General features: G+C 46.0%; 1 protein-coding gene across 2 annotated transcripts in view; it reads right to left on the bottom strand.

Moving 5' to 3' along the window:
* The window catches only part of LOC119180818 (uncharacterized), a 92,099-nt gene that overhangs the window by 65,503 nt on the left and 3,168 nt on the right, over nucleotides 1-23,428 (bottom strand). Inside the window, exon 1 of one of the 2 annotated variants that reach the window (XM_037431958.2) lies at nucleotides 9,126-9,543. The exons of the other annotated variant lie outside the window; for it this stretch is intronic. Coding sequence (XP_037287855.2) covers nucleotides 9,126-9,360 — 235 coding nt within the window. The 5' untranslated portion in view covers nucleotides 9,361-9,543. Of the gene's footprint in view, nucleotides 1-9,125; nucleotides 9,544-23,428 lie in introns of those variants that run through there. 2 annotated transcript variants of the gene reach the window in all.

The following is a 23,428-nucleotide window of genomic DNA, read 5'->3' as shown; positions in this document are numbered from 1 at the left end:
CTGGCGCCAAGTGCAAGCGTCCTCGGTGCCTGCCAAATGACTGTAGGGTAATGGGGAAACGGAGGACGAGGGTTCTGTGATTGGGGAGGTGCACGGGATTGAGGAAGGGCTGGTAATATAGCCGAATGAGCACGTGCACACACCCCTCCCTCCAGTATAGGGGAGAACGAGAGTGAGTGATTGGGAAAAGTGCAGCACTCGTGACCCCGGCGCCGAAGGTTGATGACGTCAACGCCGTCCGGGACGCGCGGACTCGCCGTTTTGAAATACCGTGTTCCCGCGCAACAGCATCAGTGCTGTGCGCTCTGTGCAGGCGTCGTCCTGATCAAAGAAAAAAAAACTTTTTTTCCCGGAAGTGAGTAAAAAAATTGCCCGCAGCTTCCCTCGGGGGAACACTGAGGAGGATGCGGAGCATATAATTGGTTAACGGGGTGTTAAAGTGCGACTTACTTGGGTCGATGGCTAAATTGGTTAACGTGGTTGTGAAATGGGGTGTTAAATTGCGACTTACTTGGGTCGATGGCTAAATTGGTTAACGTGGTTGTAGGAGGGGGTGTTAAATGAGTGAACACGTACACACGTATGCGAAAGGGCGGCGCTGGTCGAAGGGACGTCGATCATTGTGTTTGTGGATTCGTTGGAATTCATTTCACCGCGACCTTGGACGTCGACGCGCCGTACAAACCAACCGACGAGCGGCAATTGAGCGAGCGCGCACCGACCTTGAGTATATATACAGCACGACGGCGCATGCACTGTCAGCTGTTGAATGTTCTCGAAGCGCGACGCCACATGCGCGTCCACTGGAGAATCAGGAGAATTGTAGATGTCGAACGCGGTGTGTAGAGGAGGAAGGGTGCACAGATGGTGGAGGAGTGAAGCGCGCGCGGTGTGTAGAGGAGGAAGGGATGCACAGATGGTGGAAGAGTGGGCGACGGCGCGACGGCGCATGCGCGCGCGTCAGCTGTCGAATGTTCGAGAAGCGGTGCGGACGGCGCACTACAAGGCGCGAGTATAAGATGCTCCGCATCTAAAAGAAGAAACACTTGAAGAAACTATTCAATTTTGGCTAGCTGGCCAATCGTGTAGGCTCTCATTAACAGCTTTAACAACGGCTGGCACGCAGGACTCGCTGGACGAAATGTAATGCGATGCGTTTCATGCAGATTGCGAAACTGTGCGAACATTCGTACTCGCTCTCTGAATTTCGTGCCGACCGGTTGCGCCCCCGCGATCTCCGACGACAGCGCAGCTCTGGCCGACTGGGCTTCCCCTACGCCATCTCCTGCCGCCGACATGAGCTCTCGCCGAGTGGTGCCCCGTCCTCGGACTCCTACGACCGTGTCCATCTTTCCTATCTCCTCTTTACTTCCGTCGCTCGCTGTCCCTGCGCTTCGCTCTCTCCTTCCTCTCTCCGTGTATACCTTTTAATCCTATCCTTTTAATCCCCCCTTACCCCCATTCCTTGTGAGCTTGAAGTGTCGCACTCTCATGCAGACAGTTACGGGGCTCACTTCTCTTTTCTTTTCCCTTTAAGAATCACATAATGTGCGAACATTCATCCTATTAGCTCATCTGTTGCGCTGTACAGCGCTTGCTCAACAATGAACGCACTCCCTGGTTGTACGTACTAAGAGCAGGGAGTGGGGAGTAATAGATTGGGTGCGCTATAGCGCATTCGTCGCCAAGTAGGCATCTGCGTGTCATCGAATTGAATTGAGTTTATTTGCAACTAAGTTTGCAACGGCGACGAGGCAAAAATGAAAAAAAAAAAGCTGCATCGAGCAGCTTGAGAGGAACTGCGGCCAGTGAGCAACCACGGTCAGAATTGATGAGCAAGGTTATGTGGAAACATTCGAGAAACGAAAGGGGGAAAAAATAATCGTAGTGATCAAGACAGAGAAAAAAGAAGAAAAAAACAGATAAACCCATGGCAACGCAAGCAATCACATAAATATGTCGCGCAGACTTTTTTAGCGGCAGAATACACATACATCGAGACCACTTTACTAGTGTTTTTGATTTAGAACAGTCGGTAAACAAAAGTGTAGCATTCGGTCACCGTAACTAGTTCTGTTTTTGTTAACAATCCAGGTACAACGTCTGAACGAGCTTTACATACAACAGTAAAAGCTCGTTAGTTCGGATTTCATGGGGCAGAAAAAACAAACAAACAACGAAAACTGCATTCACGGAATACCGAATCGTCGAAAGTATCAAGAAAGAAGTACACTTTACATCGATGCAATTTCACTTTCTTGATGAATGCGTAAGTCCAGTAGTTGTTTCGCGTTAGAGCAGAGCAAAAATCGCAACTTTCGTAATCCTGAGGCTTCATTCTCAATGCGACCTCGGTGCCAGGCTTCCGTGTTAATTCGGGCCGAATGTAAACGTAGTGTACATGCGGCCAACATTTAGATGCAGTGACGAATGAACAGGAGTGAATAGCACTTTATGTGCATCGATCGCTCATGTGACGTGTACTTTTGTTAAAATTGAATGCTAACATTCGAACAGATGTCTGTCTGGTCGGGTAAGAAAACTGGCGAAAACGTAGCACTGTATACAGAGGTTTATTCCACATTATTCCAAAGGGAGCACTCAGAAACTGCTCCCTTTGGAGCAGTTTCTGAGTGCAATATCACATGCGTGTTAAGTAGATATTTCCATGTTCTTTTGCTTTCTGTGCTCTTGCTCTGTTCATTCTGTATCTTGTGTAGTACGTACTATGAACCACAAATTTGTGCCATATGCTCATGTTTTTGTTTCTGCTTGTTATCACCTGATCATTTGTATGTCCACTCCTGCAATAGCCCTAATAGGGGCTGCAGTACGTATAAATAAATAAATTATTTACAAGCGAGCATTTCTCGCCACTAGGCGAACATCTTGCGAATATGTCGTCTTACATCGTGACGATCACGTCGAAGGCTCTCGCGGTAGCCCATGCACTGCGGCTGATTATCACGAGTCCCTTTTCCCTCACCCTTAGATTGGGGAACGACTTCGCTGTCCAACCACCGGACACATCACTTTCGACAGAGCCGCCCACAGCCGCCCTGGTCAACGTCTTTGACCGCGATAGCCACCACACCCTGGCGCCAAGTTGGTACTAGCTCTGGCGCCAAGTTGTCTCCTCCATGGTGTGAGAATGCCACTGGGTGCTGTGTCCCACGCTCCTATATGTATACTACCACCGCACTACAGGGAGCATCAAAGGACCCGCGCTAGCAACGCTGATTTTGCGAAGCTGATTGTCATCCATGCTGACGCCGCCATTTTTTTCAACAAGGATGTCGCAACCGAAACCATTTCGGCCGTCTTGTTGTACACTTTGCGGCATTGAGACTGCATGCACCTCGCTTTCCCGGCTGGGAGAACAATGCCCAAATTCGGACGGCTGTCAGCAGGCCCGCATCCCCTCGGAAACTTGTTCGCTCAACCGCGAACACCCCTTTCTGCAGAGTATAGCTTGTTGGCCGAGTTGGTTAATTTTTAACGAGCTTATGGCGCGAAAAAAAAAAACGCTAAAGAAGGACAAGCGTGTTTCGTGTTTTTTTTTTTTTTCGCGCCATAAGCTCGTTGAGAATGAACCCCTTTCTGCTTGGCTCAAGCGCCGATCCTATAGCCAGCACTTGTCCGATGTCTGTCCTTTCTACGTCGTCGTTTATCTCACTGTTTTTTCAGTCACGAAGTCACACCAACAAGCTCAGTCTCATACCCTTTTAAAGTTTGAAAGTTTCAGGAATATCTTTATTTGTACGGTTTATTAAATGCACCATATACTGGTCGTGCGAAGTTAAGCTCGAGGAACGCGCGCTCGATTTTCAACCGCGGCCCGACCGTGTAACTATACTTTCATGTGATTCCCAGACTGGCCCAGTCAATCCAGAGACCTTCAAGAAATGATAAGATAATAATAATTACTGAACTTTTACGTCACGGAACACCGATATATGCTTACGAGAGACGCTGTAGTGGTGGACTCCGGGAATTTCGACCATCTGGGGTGTTTTAACGGGCACATTTCTTCATTCCTTTCTTTCTTTCTTTGTTTTTTTTACCCTCAATCGCCGAAGCATTACAGAGGAGAGCGGGTTACAAAATTCATGGTGGGATTCATGGTGCACGAAGTCCCGCGGATTCTGAAGGGACTGGGATCGAACCCTCGTCGTTCTGGGGTTTACGTGTATTTGTGTAGACATAAATCTAATCCCGCGGACCTCCAGCTTTCGGCCTCCGTCGAAATGCAGCCGGAATCGATCCCGCGACCTTTGGGTTAGCAGTCAACAAGCTTAACCTCTATAGACCACCCCGGCGTGTCCCCATATGCCTCATAAGCACACCGTGGTTTTGGCATATGCAGAACTCAACAATTTCATTTCAGCGAAAAAAAAAAGACAATATATTACGCACTACTTCGCACAGGAAAATCACGAAAGCAAGCGGGTAAAAAATAATATTCGGTACCACATGAATGTTTAGGGAGCTTGAAGAGAGACGAAGCTGATTCCATTGGCATACACGCCAACTTCGCATCCTTTTGGATGTTGCAATCCGTTACGTATAATGCAAACACCGGACCTTCACGACGAAAACAGGCGACGTCGCGCATACAGATGGGCTCCTCCTCGTGTACGAAAGAGTCGGCTGTACGTACAAAGGAGTGCCGCAGAGATAAGGACGCGGTCGATGTTTGGAATGCAAGCTTTCAATGTCCTCGTAATTCGGGGCTATATACACGAAACGATTGACGCTCGCGTCACGTGCTCGATTTCGCAATGCCTTTTTTTATAGACCGCCAGTTACTCCATTCGGTCGAGCCCGAATATAGTCTGCGTGCTTGCAGGCGGAGAGCCTATATATGAAAACCACGCGCAGCCATGTGGGATCGATAGCGCGTTAACTAAAAGTGACCCGTAACTTGGAACACTGTTGCGTTTATATATGAGGCTCAGGTTGAATTTGGTTAATATAGTCCGCAGCTGAGGTAAGGGAAAGCGTGGGATAGTTAGGAGGAAGGAATCAATAGGTTAGAGTAAAGATTACGTCAACAAAGCGGAAGACGCTATGCCGCAGTCAGCGCGCGCTTATGTAAGTCGATATGCACTTTTCATTCTCTAGGAAGTAGGCTGAGTTTCAGACGCTTGGTTAGGTGGGGGGATGGGATTTGATAGAGGGAGAGACGCAGTGGTGGAGGGCGCCGCACGGTTTCTATCACCTGGGGTTCTGCCTAACGTGCACCGACGTCGGTACTCGAACCCTCGTCGTTCTGGGGTTTACGTGTGCTCGTGTATAGCCACCCCGAAAGAGTTTACAACGGGCTCTAGAAAAGCCACTCTTCTGCGGTCTGTTGTGAATGTGTAGCGGGTATTCCTCGCGTCTCCGGAGAATGACAATTAATTACGTAGCATATATATGCTTACTAAAAAAAATGGCAGCATATCCACGGGGTGAATGATGAAGAGTGGGGCGAAGCATCCATCCGTCCATTCGTTCTTGCTTCCGTCCGTCCATGCGTCCGTCTGTATGACCGTCCGCGCGTCCATCCGCCCGTCCGTGCGTGCGTCTGTTCGTGCGTCCGCACGTTGAGCTGTGCGTCCGTTAGATAGATAGATAGATAGATAGATAGATAGATAGATAGATAGATAGATAGACAGATAGATAGATAGATAGATAGATAGATAGACAGATAGATAGATAGATAGATAAATGTTAAGACATGTTACGCACTACGACTACGACGAGGGACGAACGGGTGCTGCTTTAAGGAGCTTCACACCTAAAATGATGATGATTTGTGGCGCAGTCGGTCCCATACAAGTGTACTTGTGCAGCTATGTCAAGAGAGTTTACAACGGGCTCCACAAAATCGTTGCGAATGTGCTGCGTGTTCCGCGCAGGCCTGGCGTTTCTAATGGAAATCAAAGGGAAAAACAATTCCTTTTTGTCGCTTGTGAACCTTCACACAGCTACAACACAAGTGTACACAGTGACAACAAAGCACTTCCCTTTTTCGTCAGCACTATTACGATGCCCTCCATATCGGACAGGACGTCAGCGCTTCGGCACGCATGCAGCCTTTGTCCTTTCTGATTCACGCAGCGGCACGCGAAAGCCAAATGCGAAGAGCGGGCAGATAAAGTGCATGCGCCGGTGACACCGAACTGCTAAGCCGCGCGCACGATAAGACCACGCAATATAGGTAGGCACGCAATATACGCGTACACCTCTTATCGCCCGAACTCTGCCCCCTATTACCCCACGTACAAGGTCGCACCACTGCCGGATATCCGTTTACGATCGAAACGACCACAAATAAAGAGTTTTGTGGAAGCGTACATCTTTTTTTCTATTTGTTTACAGCAACCGAAGACGGACTTTTCATTATACGTGAAAGCATTTCTTAGCGAACTTCATCTATCTATCTATCTATCTATCTATCTATCTATCTATCTATCTATCTATCTATCTATCTATCTATCTATCTATCTATCTATCTATCTATCTATCTATCTATCTATCTATCTATCTATCTATCTATCTATCTATCTATCTGTCTGTCTGTCTGTCTGTCTGTCTGTCTGTCTGTCTGTCTGTCTGTCTGTCTATCTATCTATCTATCTATCTATCTATCTATCTATCTATCTATCTATCTATCTATCTATCTATCTATCTACGACTTTTAGCTCTCCTGGCCGTTTCGATAATGGGATCTGTACCTAAATTGGTATGGCATAACATGACTGCATGACGAGCATAAGTGACTAGTCATAACATGAAAATCATGACATGGATGTCATGACTATACGCCACGCTCTTGGTGCGCTCGCGGTCGTTTCGCTAGCTTCGCATACACCAAATTTGGTATTACGTGACGTGAATGGATGACGAAGGTAAATACATGACACGTCCAAACATGATAATCATGACATGCATGTCACGTAAAACATGAATACATGCTACGCTCATAGTGCGCTCTCGGCCATTTCGCTAGCTTCACATATACCAAGTTTGGTGTTACGTGACGTGAATGGACGACGAACACAAATGCCAGGCGCCACCATGATAATCCTGAAATGGAACTCATGCACGGCATAAATTACGTCCGCCTCGTAACGTTGTGCTGATTTTAAAGTGGCATATCAAATTCTTCCTCATTTTTCTTCACATATCATCGATTCCCACTGTACGAGGGATTGACCAATTGTTTTCTGCTAACAGCAACTATAACGAAAAGTCTGTCTTCGGTTGCTGTAAACAAATAGGAAAAGGGGTAGGCTTCTACAAAACAGTTTATTTGTCGAAGTTTTGATCGGAGACCGATCTTGAAGACCGTCAGAAGATCGGTCTACAAATAGTTTTGTAGAAGGGTACACCTGTTCCCTAAACACAATAATGCCAATGAATGTATAGGAGAAGTTATTAGAACCAATGTAATGTAAATAAGAAAAAAGTATATATATATATATATATATATATATATATATATATATATATATATATATATATATATATATATATATATATATATATATATATATATATATTACAAGTATCACTGTGGAGCTGTGCGCAATTCCTTTTGAATGTATTCTTGAAAGTACTTCAGTGAAAACTCTTTAGACAAAAGTGGGAAGTGTAGCTCCAGAATCAAATCCGAGACGCCAACAGGTAAAGTGAATTGACAGCATGTCGCAAAGGACACGCAAATTATATTGGCATATTGCTACGATAGCTTCACATAAAGATGTCTATAATACCTGCAAGCTACGTGACACCCCACCGCATGTAAAAATAAATGCTTACAAAACACTTGTTGGACCCTCGTTAGAAGGTGCTGATTTGATCTGGAGCCCTTACCAAAAACACCTAATTGATAAAATTGAACGCATTCAATAACTAGCTGCCATATTCATATGCTCAGAGTATTCTAGACAGTGCAGCCTCTCTGACCTATTAGCGAAAGCAAACCTTGAAAAACTTTCACGACGAAGAATAGTTTTCAAACTTAAATTCATTCATCTCCTGTCCCATGGTCATTTCGAAATTCCGAAGTCACGTTATTTACGTCATCCTTTTCTGCACTCATCGAGGACCAACCACAGAAAGGCAATCAGACAACCTTCGAACCGCATTAATATTCACAAATATTCACTGTTCCCCTCAGCAATTGCTTAATGGAACATGTTACCAGAGAGTGTTGTGAATTTCATTATTGTTGAGATGCGCGCCATTCATTTCTGCTCACGATTGTGACTTTCTCTTTTTTTTCTTTGAAATTCTTTATTTTGTTCTTTGTAACCACTCCTGCGAAGGCCGATTGAGCCTGCAGTAAGCCCAAATAAAATAAATAAATATATAATTTACAAAAGGTTATCACCATCAGATACCTGGTGAGTTTTTCATTTGGGTAGCATTCAATCATGGGCGTCGGCAAAGGGGTGCAAAAGAGGCACTTGCCCCTGTCAAGCAACACCAGCACTTGCCCTCACGTAAGAGGTAGATAATTTTGTCATAGGAAGGGGGTGGGGGGCAAGCTCGAGTTGTCTTACTTTCATTGCGATGCAATTCGAGCTTGCACCCATCCCTCCCCCAACACACGCACACTTCCTAAGACAAAATTCTGCGCACGTCCATGCCTTCAATAACTATTCTTTAGATAATCTATGGCACCTTCTACGTAGCCTCAGTAAGCGCTATCAAGAGAACCATTTCCGTATTTTATTAATTTCCTTCTTAGAAAAACTACTGAGTATTCTTTATAGCTTTAATACACAATCTTCAGGCAATGTATTCATCGGTTAGCTTGTGGGTCGCAACTTTCCAAAGTAGCTCGGGGTGTGAAAGACGCCATAGTAAAGGGGCTCCGGGCAGCTTGGACCACCTGGGCATTGACATCTCACAACACGTGGGCCTCGAGTTATTCGCCTCCATCAAAATTCAACGTCGGCACCGGGTTCAAACTCTCGTCCCTCGGAATCAGAACCCGAGAGAACGTATGAACCTATCAAAAAGATTTCTCTGCGGCCTATCAATAAGCACTCTTCCGAGAATGTATAAAAGAAATTTCTTGTTGTTTTTTTCTTTCAGTCCACAAACTTTCGCAAGAGGGCAGTACTCACGTAGGAAGTACTTGAGCAGGCGCAACCAGGCGCGACACAGCAGGCGGAGCAGGAAGTACGGCCACAGGAGACAGAAGACGAGCGCCCTCCAAGCCAGACGCGCGTAGCGATGACGTAACGGGAGTGACGTCGACTCGGCCGATGCGCGTTCCAGTGCATCGACACGTTTCGAGGTCGATTCCGGTACTAAACACACCGATGAGCTAGGCGTCTCGTCGTCAACTCGCCAGAGCATCGCTGACCTCTTCCGATTCGACGGCCCCTTTGACTCACGGCCGGCTTGTTCCGGCCACGGTACAGCGGCGATGCGCCGACTGATCGTCCGAGCTTCTTCGCACAGCTGACACCCAGCGACAAGAGCGTATGCAGTGGCGACAACAATGCACGCAACGTGCACGACGCTGGCGGACGTGGAAAATCAAACTTGCGTCCTCTCTCTATCTCGCGTGCGAGCGAGTTGTGAGGCCCGGTCGCAATCCCTCCCAAGTCTTATCCGTGTCCACGATAAGCCGGCGCTCAGAGGTGTGTGTGCGTGCTGCTGGGGTGGGGGGAAACACGCAAAACATGCACACTGCAAATGTATAACCACGTGTAACTCTTCGTCTAGAGGGCGACAACACGCGTTTTAGACCTTGTGATGCTTCCCTGTCGAAAAATGAAGCACGGCGACGACAGTCAGATTGTTACATGCGCAGGCTCGAGGATGGTTTGTCTCCCTCGGAAACACGCCGAACGTTGGTCGCCCAAAAGGGTGTCACGGGCACGAGCGGAGAGGTATCCGAAACGTCCTCACTTCGGTTGAGAAACGTCAGTCCCAGCGCCAGCAGCCTCGCCCGAAACGACGGTACCCTTCGTCGGTCTCTCTCTTCAAGTTCTTCGGTGCGCACAACACTGTAGCACTTAGTCATCGTGATGCCCCGGCGGTGCGGAAATTACTCGACGCCTTCAGTCTGTTCCGTCATCGTGCTACGCCCCCTCCCCCTTTTCAGTCCAAACTTCAGGCGCTGGAGAGGTCGTTTGCATTTTCTTTTTTACCCATTCGTCTCGCCCGTTTATTTCGCAGCTGGACGACCCTGATACACCTGTTGAGAGAAAAAAAAAGAAAAAGGCGCGGACAAGTAGCGGTGAAATGCGACGCCAGCGAAAGATGCCTAGCTCGCTACATTAAAACGTGTAATCGCGACTGAACGAGGACGCGGAAAGAAACGAAAGATACACTGATTGCCCGCTCACCGCTACATCTGCAGGCGTCGCTGCATCGGACGATTCAACGCTCGCCTGACGACTCCCGGAAGACTCCTCCGGAGGTCCTGACGATTTCGGAAGTAGATATTGCCAAGTCATCACTCGCAGGGATACGGGCAAACGTAAAATATTCCCGGTCAAACTATTGTACCAGTGGTGCCGTTGCCTACGGTGAAGACGGCGCTTCTGTGCCAAACCCTTCTGTGCGGGCGACTAGTGGTCGCTCGTCCCTTCGGTTTGTTCCCTCTGTGCACCTTTCGTCTTGTCACGTAGTTTTCTTTCTTTCTTTCTTTCTTTCTTTCTTTCTTTCTTTCTTTCTTTCTTTCTTTCTTTCTTTCTTTCTTTCTTTCTTTCTTCCTTTCTTTCTTTCTTTTTTTTCTTTCTTTCTTTCTTTTCGAAGCTGCCACAGCCCGGCCTATTGTCGGAGGAGGGACGGGTCAATGGAAGGGGAAACGATGGGGTGCGCATCCTCGAAACAAGTTTCTCCTAGGGAGAACTGGTTTTCGCCTCCGGCGTCGTACGCAGATGCATCATGTAGTCAGGCATATATTCGATACCAAACAAGCTTCAAAGCAAAAAGAATACAACGCCAGTACGCTGAGGGAATGTGGATTCATTGCGACCACCTGGGGTTCTTTGAACACGGGCTTGTCTCTGTGTCGTCGTTCTGTTCTCACGCTATAACTATCGTGTTGTTGCATTTCGCCCACGACTGAGGATATTCGGTAATGCAGAAGGAAACCTCTTAGCGCTCCGCGTACCTGCAGCGGCGTACCGGGCTGCAGAAATTAGACCCCTTCTTCCTCTTCTAACCACTACCACCACCAGTCGGGCGGTGGTATGGTTGAGTTAAAGGGCCCCAAAAACGGTCATCTGAAGTGTAAATCTTCAACCTCTCAAACTAGGCATTGAGTTTTAAGGTGCGGGTGTGACCTTCACTACGCTTCAGGCAGTGATGAGGGATTCGTGGAGTCCTGGCCACGGCGTGGAGAGGGGTAAGCAGGTGTGGACCCTAACCTATAGTTTAAATCCGGCGCACTAGTGAGGAGCACCGGCGGTTGATAACTGAGATATGAAGCGTGTAAATACTTGTACGAAAAGTGTTTTTTTTTTTCATCAACTTGTCCTGCTTATAGTTCTGGATACGATGCCCACTCACGTTCGCACCGGCCGCGCGACCCCAAGTCCTAACACCGTGCGTTGAAGCTCCAAGCCACCACAACGAGTCTGTCGATCAGTATTTATTTCCTTGCGTTGGCGTGTGCACATATCGGTGTTCCAAACATACGTAACTATCGCAGTATACAAATATTATAAATAAACATAATTGTTTTTCTGATGCCATTGATTCGTGGAACAGTGTGCCACAGGAAACTGTGCACACAAATGATGTATCTGATCTTCAGGCTGTCTTTAGATAGGTGTTTGCGACAACTATGGTGTTGCTTGTTAGTTAGGCCGTTGTTAAATGATTGTGTGCGAAGACTTATTACCCCCGTATTCATAAACGCTCCTCGACTCGAATTCCGTCCTTCACTTGACTGAGTTGAGCACTGCGCCGCTGCTCGACTGAAATTGACGCTGCGCTTGCCAATAATCGCTGCAGAATATTGCCGATGTGCAGTGACTTGGTCTGCCAAGAGAGGGCGCTCCCATCGACTTTTTTCACGTCCAGGAGAGCTCCTGAGTGAAGGAGCGTTTGTGAACACGGGGGTTAGGCCCGTATTCACAAACGCTCCTCGACTGGAAACTCGACCTCCAGAGATCCCCGGGACTTTTCGGCTTGCAGAAATCACAACGAAAGCAGTCCTCAAGGATACCTTGAGGTCGAGGAGCGTTTGGGAATACGGGGGTTATTCATTGTGCCTTTCCTGTAGAAAGGGTGAACAGTACGGCTATATAAATAAGTAATTGTATACAAATAGCAATAAGATGAAGTGTCGATGAACACCTTAGAGCATGACAAAATGAATGGCCGAGGAGGCGATGTCAACATCATGGTGCAGAGGATAGACCAGTTTGGTGCATCCCGACGGGATCGAAGGAACGCAGCAGTCGACGAACCACCACGTTTTAAAAGCCGCCACACTATGTTACTTCTCGCACGACCGCCAACAAGGCGAGACCGATTTTCCGAGGAAAGACAGACAGAAGAAATGTATAAGTAAATCAGAGCGCCATCCGTTGACAGCAAAGAGAGAGAGAGAGAGGGCAAACAGCTGAAACAGCTGTTTCGGACACCTCATCGCGCCTCGCAAGCGCCGAGGAGATGAACTGCGCATGACGGAGAGAGAGCAAACAGTTCCTGCAGCACACTCTGTTCTATGCGGCCCCTTAGAAGACGCCAATCTCCTTTTGTGCCGGCGCAAGCGCTTCGCTTTACGGGCTCGTTTTATGTTCTTGGCACAGAGCATACACACGCGCTGCCCGCCGCGCAGCCATAGAAGTGCGTATATATATATATATATATATATATATATATATATATATATATATATATATATATATATATATATATATATATATATATATATATATATATATATATATATATATATATATATATATATTAAAGGAAAAGAAGTGTATGCTTAAGGGCTTGTTTTTCCGTGTTTCGACACAATGTTGAAGAGATCTAACAGACCAAGGAATGATGTATAGGGGAAGTTATTAGACCCAATTGTAACGTAAATGCGAAGAAAGAAAGGTGGGTGAAAAGATAACTTGCCGTGAGCAGGAACCGAACCAGCGACCTTCGAATTACGTGTTCGATGCTCTACCACTGAGCTACCACGGCGGCTATCCTCCCAGCCACTTTATTGGGTTTATATGTGAATTTAATGGTGGGAGTGTCAGTCAGCGCCACCTGTAGCCATAGCGGCGATATATATATATATATATATATATATATATATATATATATATATATATATATATATATATATATATATATATATATATATATATATATATATATATATATATATATATATATATATATATATATTGACTACGCAGCCGAGAGTGCTAAGTTGAAGAATTTTTAAATTTTTCAGGGAACTCTTCCTGTGGGTGATATTATAGATTTATATCGAAGTTAATAATGGGAACTAACACACAATTATGCCAAGGAAAGTATATACATAGGGAACGTTAATTGTCCACTTTCTTCACAGTTACATCGCAATTGCTGCTAATAACATCTCCTATACTTTCCTTGGCATTATTGTCTGTGATTTCTCATTAATGTATTGGGTATAACGAAGATAAAACAAGCTTTTAAATTCCCGGTCCTTTCCTTCAGTTAATAATAGGGTTATGTAGAGACTAAATTAGGGTAATTTAGAGATTGCGAACTAGAAAAGGTAGTAAAATTCTATAGCGCGATACAAAGCAGGGGAAAAAAAAGAAAGCTCACAGAATTTGCTTGAAACCGCCTGGTTTTATCGGCATGAATCACCTCTCTTTTTTTATTATTTTTCCTCAATATTTATTCAATACAATACAAGAAGATAATAGATTCTATACAGAACGAGGTCCCACAGTAAACATTGGCAAGGGGACCCTTTGTTAACACATGTATAGAAGTGTACAAGAAAAATTAGCAACTGATAAAAAAAAACACAGCAAGCGAATAAAACAAAGTGAACGTAACGAAAGTTAATTCTCAAACGTGTGGCAGCTTAAAAATATACATATGTAAGTAAAATAACAGAAATAACTAACTGAATAATATGACTATAACATCCAGTGCACGTTAAAGAACAGATGGTCAAAATTTACGGAACCCTCCACGGCGTCCCTCATGATCATATCGTGGTTTTGGGACCGTAAAACCCCAGCTTATTACTATAACATCATAACACATACGCATCATAACACGGCTTGTGACGTCACAACTTTCGTATGCATATATACAAGTATGCATGCGCGTGCATGTAAATACATACAGACACACATATACATATCCACACTTACGTATTTAGTAAGGACTGTTTTAGATCCTGCCAGAAACTATGTAGTGAAGGGTTAGATTTATTTACTTGTGCTAGTTAGTTCCAGGATAAAATTGCGGAAAACAAGGCTGTCGTTTCACCGCAGTTTGCATTTACTTTTGGAAGCCGAATGTTACTATTTTCAGGAAACTGTTTGCTATTCGTACTGTGATGATTAATAGGAGACGTATACCAGTGGGAATGCCATCTTTTCTACTTCGAAACAATAAAAGACCAAGTTTGAGTTTAAAGGTGGAAATGAGCGGCGAAATTTCGAGAGTATACTAAAGAGGGCTGCTGATGATGGTGCTGATGAACTGTGTGTGTCAGACTGCTCTTTTCTGAAGGGGAATGAGGGATGCCAGGAGTGTGGTGTATAGGTATTGGCCCATGATGAAATACGGTGAGTAAAGTGACTGTCTAATAAAAGCATAGTAAATTGATTTTAGGGTGTGTTGCTAAAAGCAATGTCTTGTGCGAACGAGCATTAGGATGCCAGAGGCGAATGATGACAACATTTACGTGATTTTCTTGATGACAACATTTACGTGAGCGTTTACATGAACGTGACACCTACAAAGGGTTACGAACAATTGTGGGGGAATGACGCAGTCATCGATGTACATTTCAGCTGTTAATGTAGGCCATTGAGCGCAGGCCACCACAGCACATACACACGACCCACTTCTTTTATATGTGTAAGTATTAAGATATTTTACGCCGTGTCCATGATGCTAATCTGCTTTCAATCTGTGGCTGCAGGCAGGTGCCCGTGGCGAACCTGGTGGTCAAAATTCCCAGTGCTCTCCACAACAGCGTGCCTTATAACTATATTGTGGTTTTGGCGTGTACACCAGTCATATTATTATTATTATTATTATTTTTTTTTCGGATTATCTCTAGGCAGCCAAGTACGGCTCCAAGTGGAAAAGCGTTTCCTTCTGTGTTCTACTTTGATATTTTTTCTTTGTGTGTTTAGAAATCCCTATGGGTTTCTCTGTTTCCACCCACGATCCTCTTTCTATCTCGCTTTATTTTATTTCGGCTTTCTTTTCGGTTTGTATGACTGATAGACGTCATCGGAGCATTCCCTCTTAATCAGGAAGGTTGCTAGTGCCACCAAGTTGGTGAGCCATGATTTTCGAAGCAGCAGCGCACAAAAGGACACACAAGGCACGCAAACACAAGCGCTGTATTTTTGCGCTTGTGTTTGCGTCTTCTAATGCGTGCCTGTTTTACGTCCTTTTGTGCGCTGCTCCTTCGAAAACTATCATACTAGAGAGAGAGAATAAAACATTTATTTGCGACCGAGGAAGGAATGTCGGTGAGTGGGTTCCTTAGTCCGGAATCCCATTGGCACGGGGCGCTGTCCTCGCTCGTCTCAGAGGGCCTCTTGGGTCTTCGGATCCAAGCTGGACAGTCATGTTCGCACATCTAGCGCCGTCTAGCAGCGCAGCGAGCGGGATCGTCGCGCGTGTTGAAACTAGGTGTCAGCACTGATGGCGCGTATCTCGAGGTGCATTATTATTTATTATTTTACTGACTAGTGGAAGAAAGGGAGCACAGAGGGGACGATGAGTAAAGATAATTGCCGGGCATGGTAGCGTACGTCGTGATCGCGCCGAGACAAAAACCTCGTAATCGCGGTGGCAGTGGAGTGGATTTCTTTCTTCTTCTCGCCCGTCCTTCGAGTGGCTGTGTACGTGACACACTCGAACCTTGCCACAATGGGTGAACTCTTTCCGGACGCCTTCTTCGAACGACCCTTGGGACACGGCAGAGCCGTTACGACGGATTTCGATGCACGCGCCAAATTAAAAGAAAAGTTCTAGAGCCTTCCCCAATGGAGAAAGTGGGAAGCAAGTGAAGCTTACGGTGTTCGTTCCTGACCTACTACTCTTCTTTCTTTCTTTACTTCTTTCTTTTCTTTTCTTCCTTCTTTCCCTTTTTTCCTTCTCTCTTTTCTTTCCTTCTTTCTTGCTACTGCATTGCGCAATTCTCCCTCTTATCTTCTTGCTTCCTACATGCCGGGAATCAAAGCTTCCCCCGCGTGACGTTTCAGTTGCGGCAGGTATCAACGACGTTCATGAGTTCATAACCAGACAACTCTAAAACGCGGAAAAATGAAATGACCCATGACTTAGCTGGATAAACGATCACATTGCCATACGATAAACGGCTGACCACTGACAAACCCACGACCGAGAGAACATCAACTATTGAAGAATAGAGCACACAAACGCGTACGAAACCAGCGCACCTTTAAGGGCTACTGTTTCTGTACCGTGCGTTTCCGAGCCTTCAACCAACTCACACAGCAAAAAGAAGAAGAAAGACCCCTGATGACGGAACAAAGGAGCCCATTCTGACGCACTACTTGCTTCATCATGCCATGCGCTTCATCACGCGCAACGAAAAATCACAGCACATCCACGGAGTGAACGATGATGAGTGCGGCGAAGACTCCATCTCTTCGTTCTTACTTCCACCCGTCTGTCCGTCCGTGCGTCTTTCCATCCGTGCGTCCGTCCATCTACAGAGCATTCCAAGTACCACCATGTCGTATCTTTTCGCATATTCGTCATATACAAGTACCGCTATCCAGCGGACATTACTACTACTACTACTACTACTACTACTACTACTACTACTACTACTACTACTACTACTACTACATACATACATACATATATACATGCATGCATGCATGCATGCATACATACATACATCGGAGACACACGACCCACGGCTTAAGGTGCTTCGCCCCTAGAAAAAGGTAACAAAGCTTGCACGCAAAGCTTGAAATAGTGAAACTGGACGATCCCGAAGATTAATCTGGTCGCTTCTTGACGCAACCATGCAAATTAACCTGCAAGTTGTTTCTAGACTTTAGCTAGATGATGCAGATTGCTTCAAGGTCTTTGCTGGGCTCCGGATTTTCGTTTGCAGAGTCACTCGGCATGTGCGACGTTGTATACTTGTTCTTATTGCTGCTTTGACAGTGTAGTGTGTTTAAATGACCGCACGTTGTCTCGACCGCAACGAGATAATGTTGCCGCATGTGCATTCTTTTCTCCCTAAAACGGTTTCCCAGTGGAATCGATTGCCTTCAGCGATTCTTGTCGCTGTTGGTATGGTGATTCATTTTTTTTCCTTTGTTAGAATCAAGTGAACTGTTCAGTTGATGGCGGGTGTTTTGTTGTGCGGTATACATACTGCATTTGTTTTCGCCTTACTGTATGTTACCCGCTGGCATTTTTTTGTACATTTCTGTCAATCTCCGTTACGTCGTGTATTCAGTGTACTTCCTACTATCTGGATAGGCTGTACTGTATACTTACCGCAAATCGAGCTTGTGTTCTGTCTTGTAATCATGTTGTATTCCCCCCACTGTAATGCCTTATGGCGCTGTGGGTATCAAATAAACAAAAAATAAACAAATAACTTCAATGTTATTCTGTATAGTCCAATCCCAGCCGCCGCTGCGGTCGCACTCGATGGACAAGAAGTGCTTGAGGCCCGTGTGCGGTACGAGATCAACGTACGTCAAAGGGACACTAGAGAGCAAAGGCGATTTTTATTCTCTTGTGTTAGTAAATTACACTTTCGCGATAGGAAACAAATACCGCGCTTGGCAAGCGAGGAAACGCGCGAGAGAAAATGCGGGTTTTTATGTTCTCGCGGCAGTCGCCGTGACGTCACAAGTTTTGACGGCACCTACTATGACACGTACTTCCTAAAAAGTAAAGTATACAATGCCTACTGCGGGAGCCTGAGACACCCAAGTTCTAAGAAGTCTCGTTAAGCCAATGCGGCCAAATGTACGCAACAACGCTTTGAAATGAGAGACGTCACCGTCAGAGTTTTCAGCAGCAAAGTAAAGTGAGACTTTTGATATTAATCAATACATGACTGACGGTGAAATTAACGACACCAAGGTTTTCAGGATATAATTCATCAGTCTAAACTGATTTATTTGAAGGTTGAACGTTTGACAGGAAAAAACAGGTTGATTTATAGAAAGCCATGCAGAAAGGTCGGCCTGAGCGATATAGACCAAATTCTCTCTGGTTGGGCAGGAACTTGTGGATTAACCAGAGGGGAGGGAAGCCAACCAAGTTTAACAGTAAAAGAAAACATTTCTTTAAAAAAAAACGACGTTATGGGTTCCAATCGGAATCTTCTGCGAGGGTGACTGGGGTGCTCTTATACTTCAGCCCATTGAGTCACGCCTTTTCTACATAATATGAAGAAGTCCGTTAAAGTCCGTGAGTCTAGACGTTTGGCAGCGCACCTGTCGACCGTATGACTTTTCAGGGTGTCACCTGAATGCGCCAGGACTCCAAACACACACACACACACAAAAGCTATGCATTTTTGGTTACAGCGCGAAAACCACGAAGACCGAAAACAGGAGGTACACAAACCGTCTTCGTCGTTTTCGCGCTGCGACCAACAATGAATCCGTACCACGTTCCCAACTAGCCCAACTTTCAATACTATCACACACAAAAAAGCTAGTTTATTGCTTCAATTCGGTGCCCTCTAAAGAGCCCCAGAGGTTCGAAATTATCCGGAGCCCTCCACTGTACGCCATCACAGCCTATACAGGCTTACTTTGACAGGTTAAGCCCTATAAACCAACGTTATAATCGCGTCCACTTCACCTGTCCGCCTCGGCTCACGGTCGGAAAACCGCGCCGTGCACATTAGGAAACCCGGCAGTTTATACGTGACCACTATGGCAGCGTATAAGACAGGTTTCTATAGCGCACAAAGCAAGGACACTGCGCCGCCTTTGACAGGAAACGCCTCTCCTCCTTTTTTTCCTTTCTTTTTGATTTTCCCGGCCTATGGTCTGCGTGAAACGGTATGTAATCACGTTTTATCATTACCATATTTTATAATTTTCATTTGTTACCATACTTACTCGTCTTTCCTCCATAAGCGCGCCAGTTAAATTCAGGCACGTTGCCCGTTTGACCACTGTACGAAAGTCGATTAGGTTGAAACACCAAAACAGCAGGCGCAGCATAGAGTTACTCATTAATAATGTAGCGCCAAACGGCAATCCCTCCCAGATATAGACATACGCGAAGCAATCGAGGTATTGACCTATATATGCGAATGTACAAGGCAAACTGAACTTTTTAAGGGACATGTACAAAAACGCAAAACAAAACCCACCTTTCAAGTGAGAGCGCGAAAATAAACGGCCTACGACGTACCTGCAACTAGGATGCTTACACGTAGATTGATGAGTATAGAGGAAGAAGAGGAATTGTTCGAGGAGCTCATTTACTTGCTAGACGCGCAACTCGAAGGCTGGGGGATGGGGGGAGGGGTTCCAGATTCCAGTGACTAAACAGGTACTTTTCTGTCCACTTGAATTCCTTTATCTCAAGGTCGCGGTCAATCAACTACAGTTATACAAACAAGCAAGCAATGCCCTCTATAATTTCCTTGGCTTATGTTAAATTAATTATTGATGAGAGGGCAGTGTCGCATACACAGCGATTCTGCCCTCTCTCTTTACAAGCAAATTTCAGAAGACGGCGCGCTGTACCAGATACTATACAAAAACTGCCCAAAATATATACATAGAATATACGCTCACACTTATGTTTAATCACTTCACTATACAATTATTTCACTTACTATACTACTATTACAGCCTTTATTACTATCAGGCGCATGCTATTATGCCTACAAACTATTTCAAGTTGGAGCAATTTTCCGCAACATGTTGCTGCATGTTTGACGCTGTGTGTATAACGTTGGTCCAACTATAACGCGACGTTCAGTTCAGCCCTGCCCAAAGACAAAAAGAAAAATTGTGAGCTGATTCTGCAGCATTTGTGCTCAACATCTCAGTTGATGATTCAGTCGAATCGGGTGTATACGGCGAGCAGCTGGAGCCTCCGACTGGTGAAAGAAAATAAACAAAATAAATAATAAAAAGAAATCAACGCAAACATAAAAACAAGAGAAAAAATTCTTTTGTGCAGCCATCTTCCGCAGCGATGGGCGGCGAAACTCCTTTTCCCATTGTTTTAACGGCACTTGCAGCCGCACGAAAGAAACAAAAAAGCCATATACGTACATGTACATGCCAATACACATGTGGGAGAGTAAACCGGACATGTACGTGTGCGCGTCGTCCGTGCAATTAGCCAACCAACACAACACAAAAGCAAGACACCAACGCCTCGAGTACAGTCACGGTTGCTGAAAGAGCGTCCTGCGCTTCGGCCCCCTTGTTCCCCGACATGTGACAAGAGATCGACAAACGAACCAAATGCATAGAGCATGGTGGTCGTAGCGGTTAGACGAAGGAGGACTCGCTCTCTGGATTTCGTACCGACCGGTTGTGCCCCCGCGATCTCCGACGACAGTGCAGCTCTCGCCGACTGGCTCGCCCTATACGCCATCTCCTGATGCCGACAAGAGCTCTCATCAAGTGGTGCCTCGTCATCGGACTTCTGCGACCGTGTCCATCTTTCCTATCTTTTTACTTCCGTATGTCGCTGTCCCTGCGCCACGCTTTCTCCTTCCCCCTCTCTATTTCTATATTTTTTAATGCCATCCTTTTAATCCCTCCTTACTCCCATTCCTCGCGAGCTACTGTTGAGGTGTCCCCCCCCCCCCCCTGAGATACAGTTACGGGGCTCACTTTTATCTTCTTTTCATTTAAAAATCACATAAGAATCACATAAGAAGAAGAAGGCGCCTAATTTCTGCAGCATTGTTGGGAGCACGGCGCAGCGCCCGATAGAGCGTGCGAGGATGAAGGGAAGCATCGGCGTAGCAATAAATAGTTTTTGAAGGGGTGGGTGTGGAGAAGCCAGCCACACTTCACGTAGGTTCGTGCGTGCTTTTGTTAGTTCGCGAGTATATATGCCATTGCAAAACTGAAAAAAAAAATTGCGGCGAGGGGGGATGGAAGGTGTATGCCAGCCACTGTATATCAGGGGCGTAATTAGAGGGGGTGACGCACCGGGCTCGCCCCCCCCCCCCCCCGAAATAATTTTTAGTCATGGCATAGAGAGCGAAAAATGGCCATTTTAAGGAGGTGCCCTTACCGAAATCAAGGGTTGCCCTTCCCCCCTCCCCAACGAAAAAATATTTCTGGCTACGCGCCTGCTGTGTATACTTTATGTATGTTTGTGCTATACTTCATGTATGTTCGTGCGTGTGTTTCTCGTGCAAGCAAAACTGAAAAAAAAATGTCGAGGTGTTTAAACCCCTCCACCCCCCCACCCCCCCTTTTTTTTTTGCTACGCCCAGTTACTACGAAAGCAAGCTGTGCAGACAACGCAACAGGTGAGCCGTAGGTGCAGTGGAGTCGTGAGGAGAGCCAAGTGGTCCCTTGCACGCGTGTCACGACGGTATACCCACGCCCTTCCGGCGAGTAATTGGAAGAGAAACGGAAAGAAGGAAAGAAAGAAAGATGGAAAGAAAGAAAGGAAGAAAGAAAGAAAGAAAGAAAGAAAGAAAGAAAGAAAGAAAGAAAGAAAGAAGAAAAGAAAGAAAGACTGAGACTTTCCACACGGCGCTGCAACGGTGTTTCCGAATGGAGCGTTTCCGGCGCGCGCCTTGGCAGAATCGGAGCTGCGGTTTCCGAGAATAGCCGCGACGGCATCTCTGCACGCCCACCGTCGATTGCGGATTAAGAGCGAAACAGGAGCAGCGCGCGTGATACAGGCGGTCGCGAAAGTGGACCGAAGGCTTCGCGCAGCGGTAGTGTTCCAGCGCGTGTCCGCTAATTGTTTGCGTTCTATATGCGCGCACAAAGAGTGGTATACAGCGCTAAAGCAAAACACGGGAGTGCGGATCGCGTGCGACTGCTTTTCCTTCCGGCTTTGCCGAAGGGGACGCTTATAATAATCACTGTTGTTTTACATCTCCGAACCACGACGCGATTGTGAAAAAAAAAACAAAAAACACCTGGATCGAGTTATTGAACGCACGCCTGTGAACGCACAACCGCCTCTGGTATTTCGCCTCCATCGATCGAAACGCGGCCGGGATTCGACCCCGCGGCCTTTGCGCGCCACTTCACTCTGTGGAAGTGGATGACCAACGGAGGTGTTCGTTTGTTATAGATGCGAACATAGTGCGATCGTGGCCCCCAAAACAGCGGGCGCGTATGCTTGAAAAACCGCCGCGCGCCCGCAATCTCGGAGGCCACGGTGTGATGCGAAGCATCTTATGGCCGAGTTCAATGCGGTGTGCGTGCGGCGTGACCCACCCTGACAACGCACGCGCGTCCTCTGGACGTTAAGAAGTTTCACCAGCGAGCCATATATATATACAATTTCGCAGTAAGAGAGAGAGGAGAAATATTAAAAGGTGGGGGGGGGGGGGGGTTAACAAGACTAAGTCCGGTTTGCTACCGTACACGGGGGAGAGGGGAATGAGGGAGAAGAGAGAGAGAGGAGGATATACGCATTGCACATCACACACACACCGCACACACAACACAGTTCAGGTAAATAAAGCTATAGGCGATGTGGCATAAAGCGTGCTAAACTTGCAACTAACTTTTTTTCTTTATTTAGACATCCACGTATAAATAGCTCACGGTGTCGCGTGTGGGCGCCACTTTCATATCCATTGCGAGTCGAATTTCATAATGGACATGCGGTAACCGCCGTGGCTTGGAAAGAAAAACACAACACAATCACCCCCCCCCCCCCCCTCGGGTTCAGATCGCACACTTAGGTAGTTCTATAATTGTCTGGACGGTATAAAACATGAATGTCCACCGTCTATAAATGACAACAAGAAATGAACCAAGTATAAAAAAAACTAAATTAAAAAAAGAAAAGAGAACTTACATCTGGGAGGATGGGCAGATTGCCAAAAAGAAGCAACGAGTGCTAATAAACATATTCAGTGAATAGGATGAAGAAGAAGAAAAAAATGTTGCGGCCACCGGTCAGTGCGAAAGTTTACGGGACAGTACGGAATTATCAAAATGAAACGAAAAGACTAACAAGCTAATACTATTCTTCTATGTCTACATACGCATAACTTCTCCCTTTTTTTTTCTTTTTTCTT

Source organism: Rhipicephalus microplus, chromosome 10 (assembly GCF_043290135.1).
Source record: "Rhipicephalus microplus isolate Deutch F79 chromosome 10, USDA_Rmic, whole genome shotgun sequence".
NCBI classification, from domain to species: Eukaryota; Metazoa; Arthropoda; class Arachnida; order Ixodida; family Ixodidae; genus Rhipicephalus; species Rhipicephalus microplus.
Note: the sequence above shows the minus strand (reverse complement) of the source record. Positions and strands in the feature narration are given on the sequence as shown.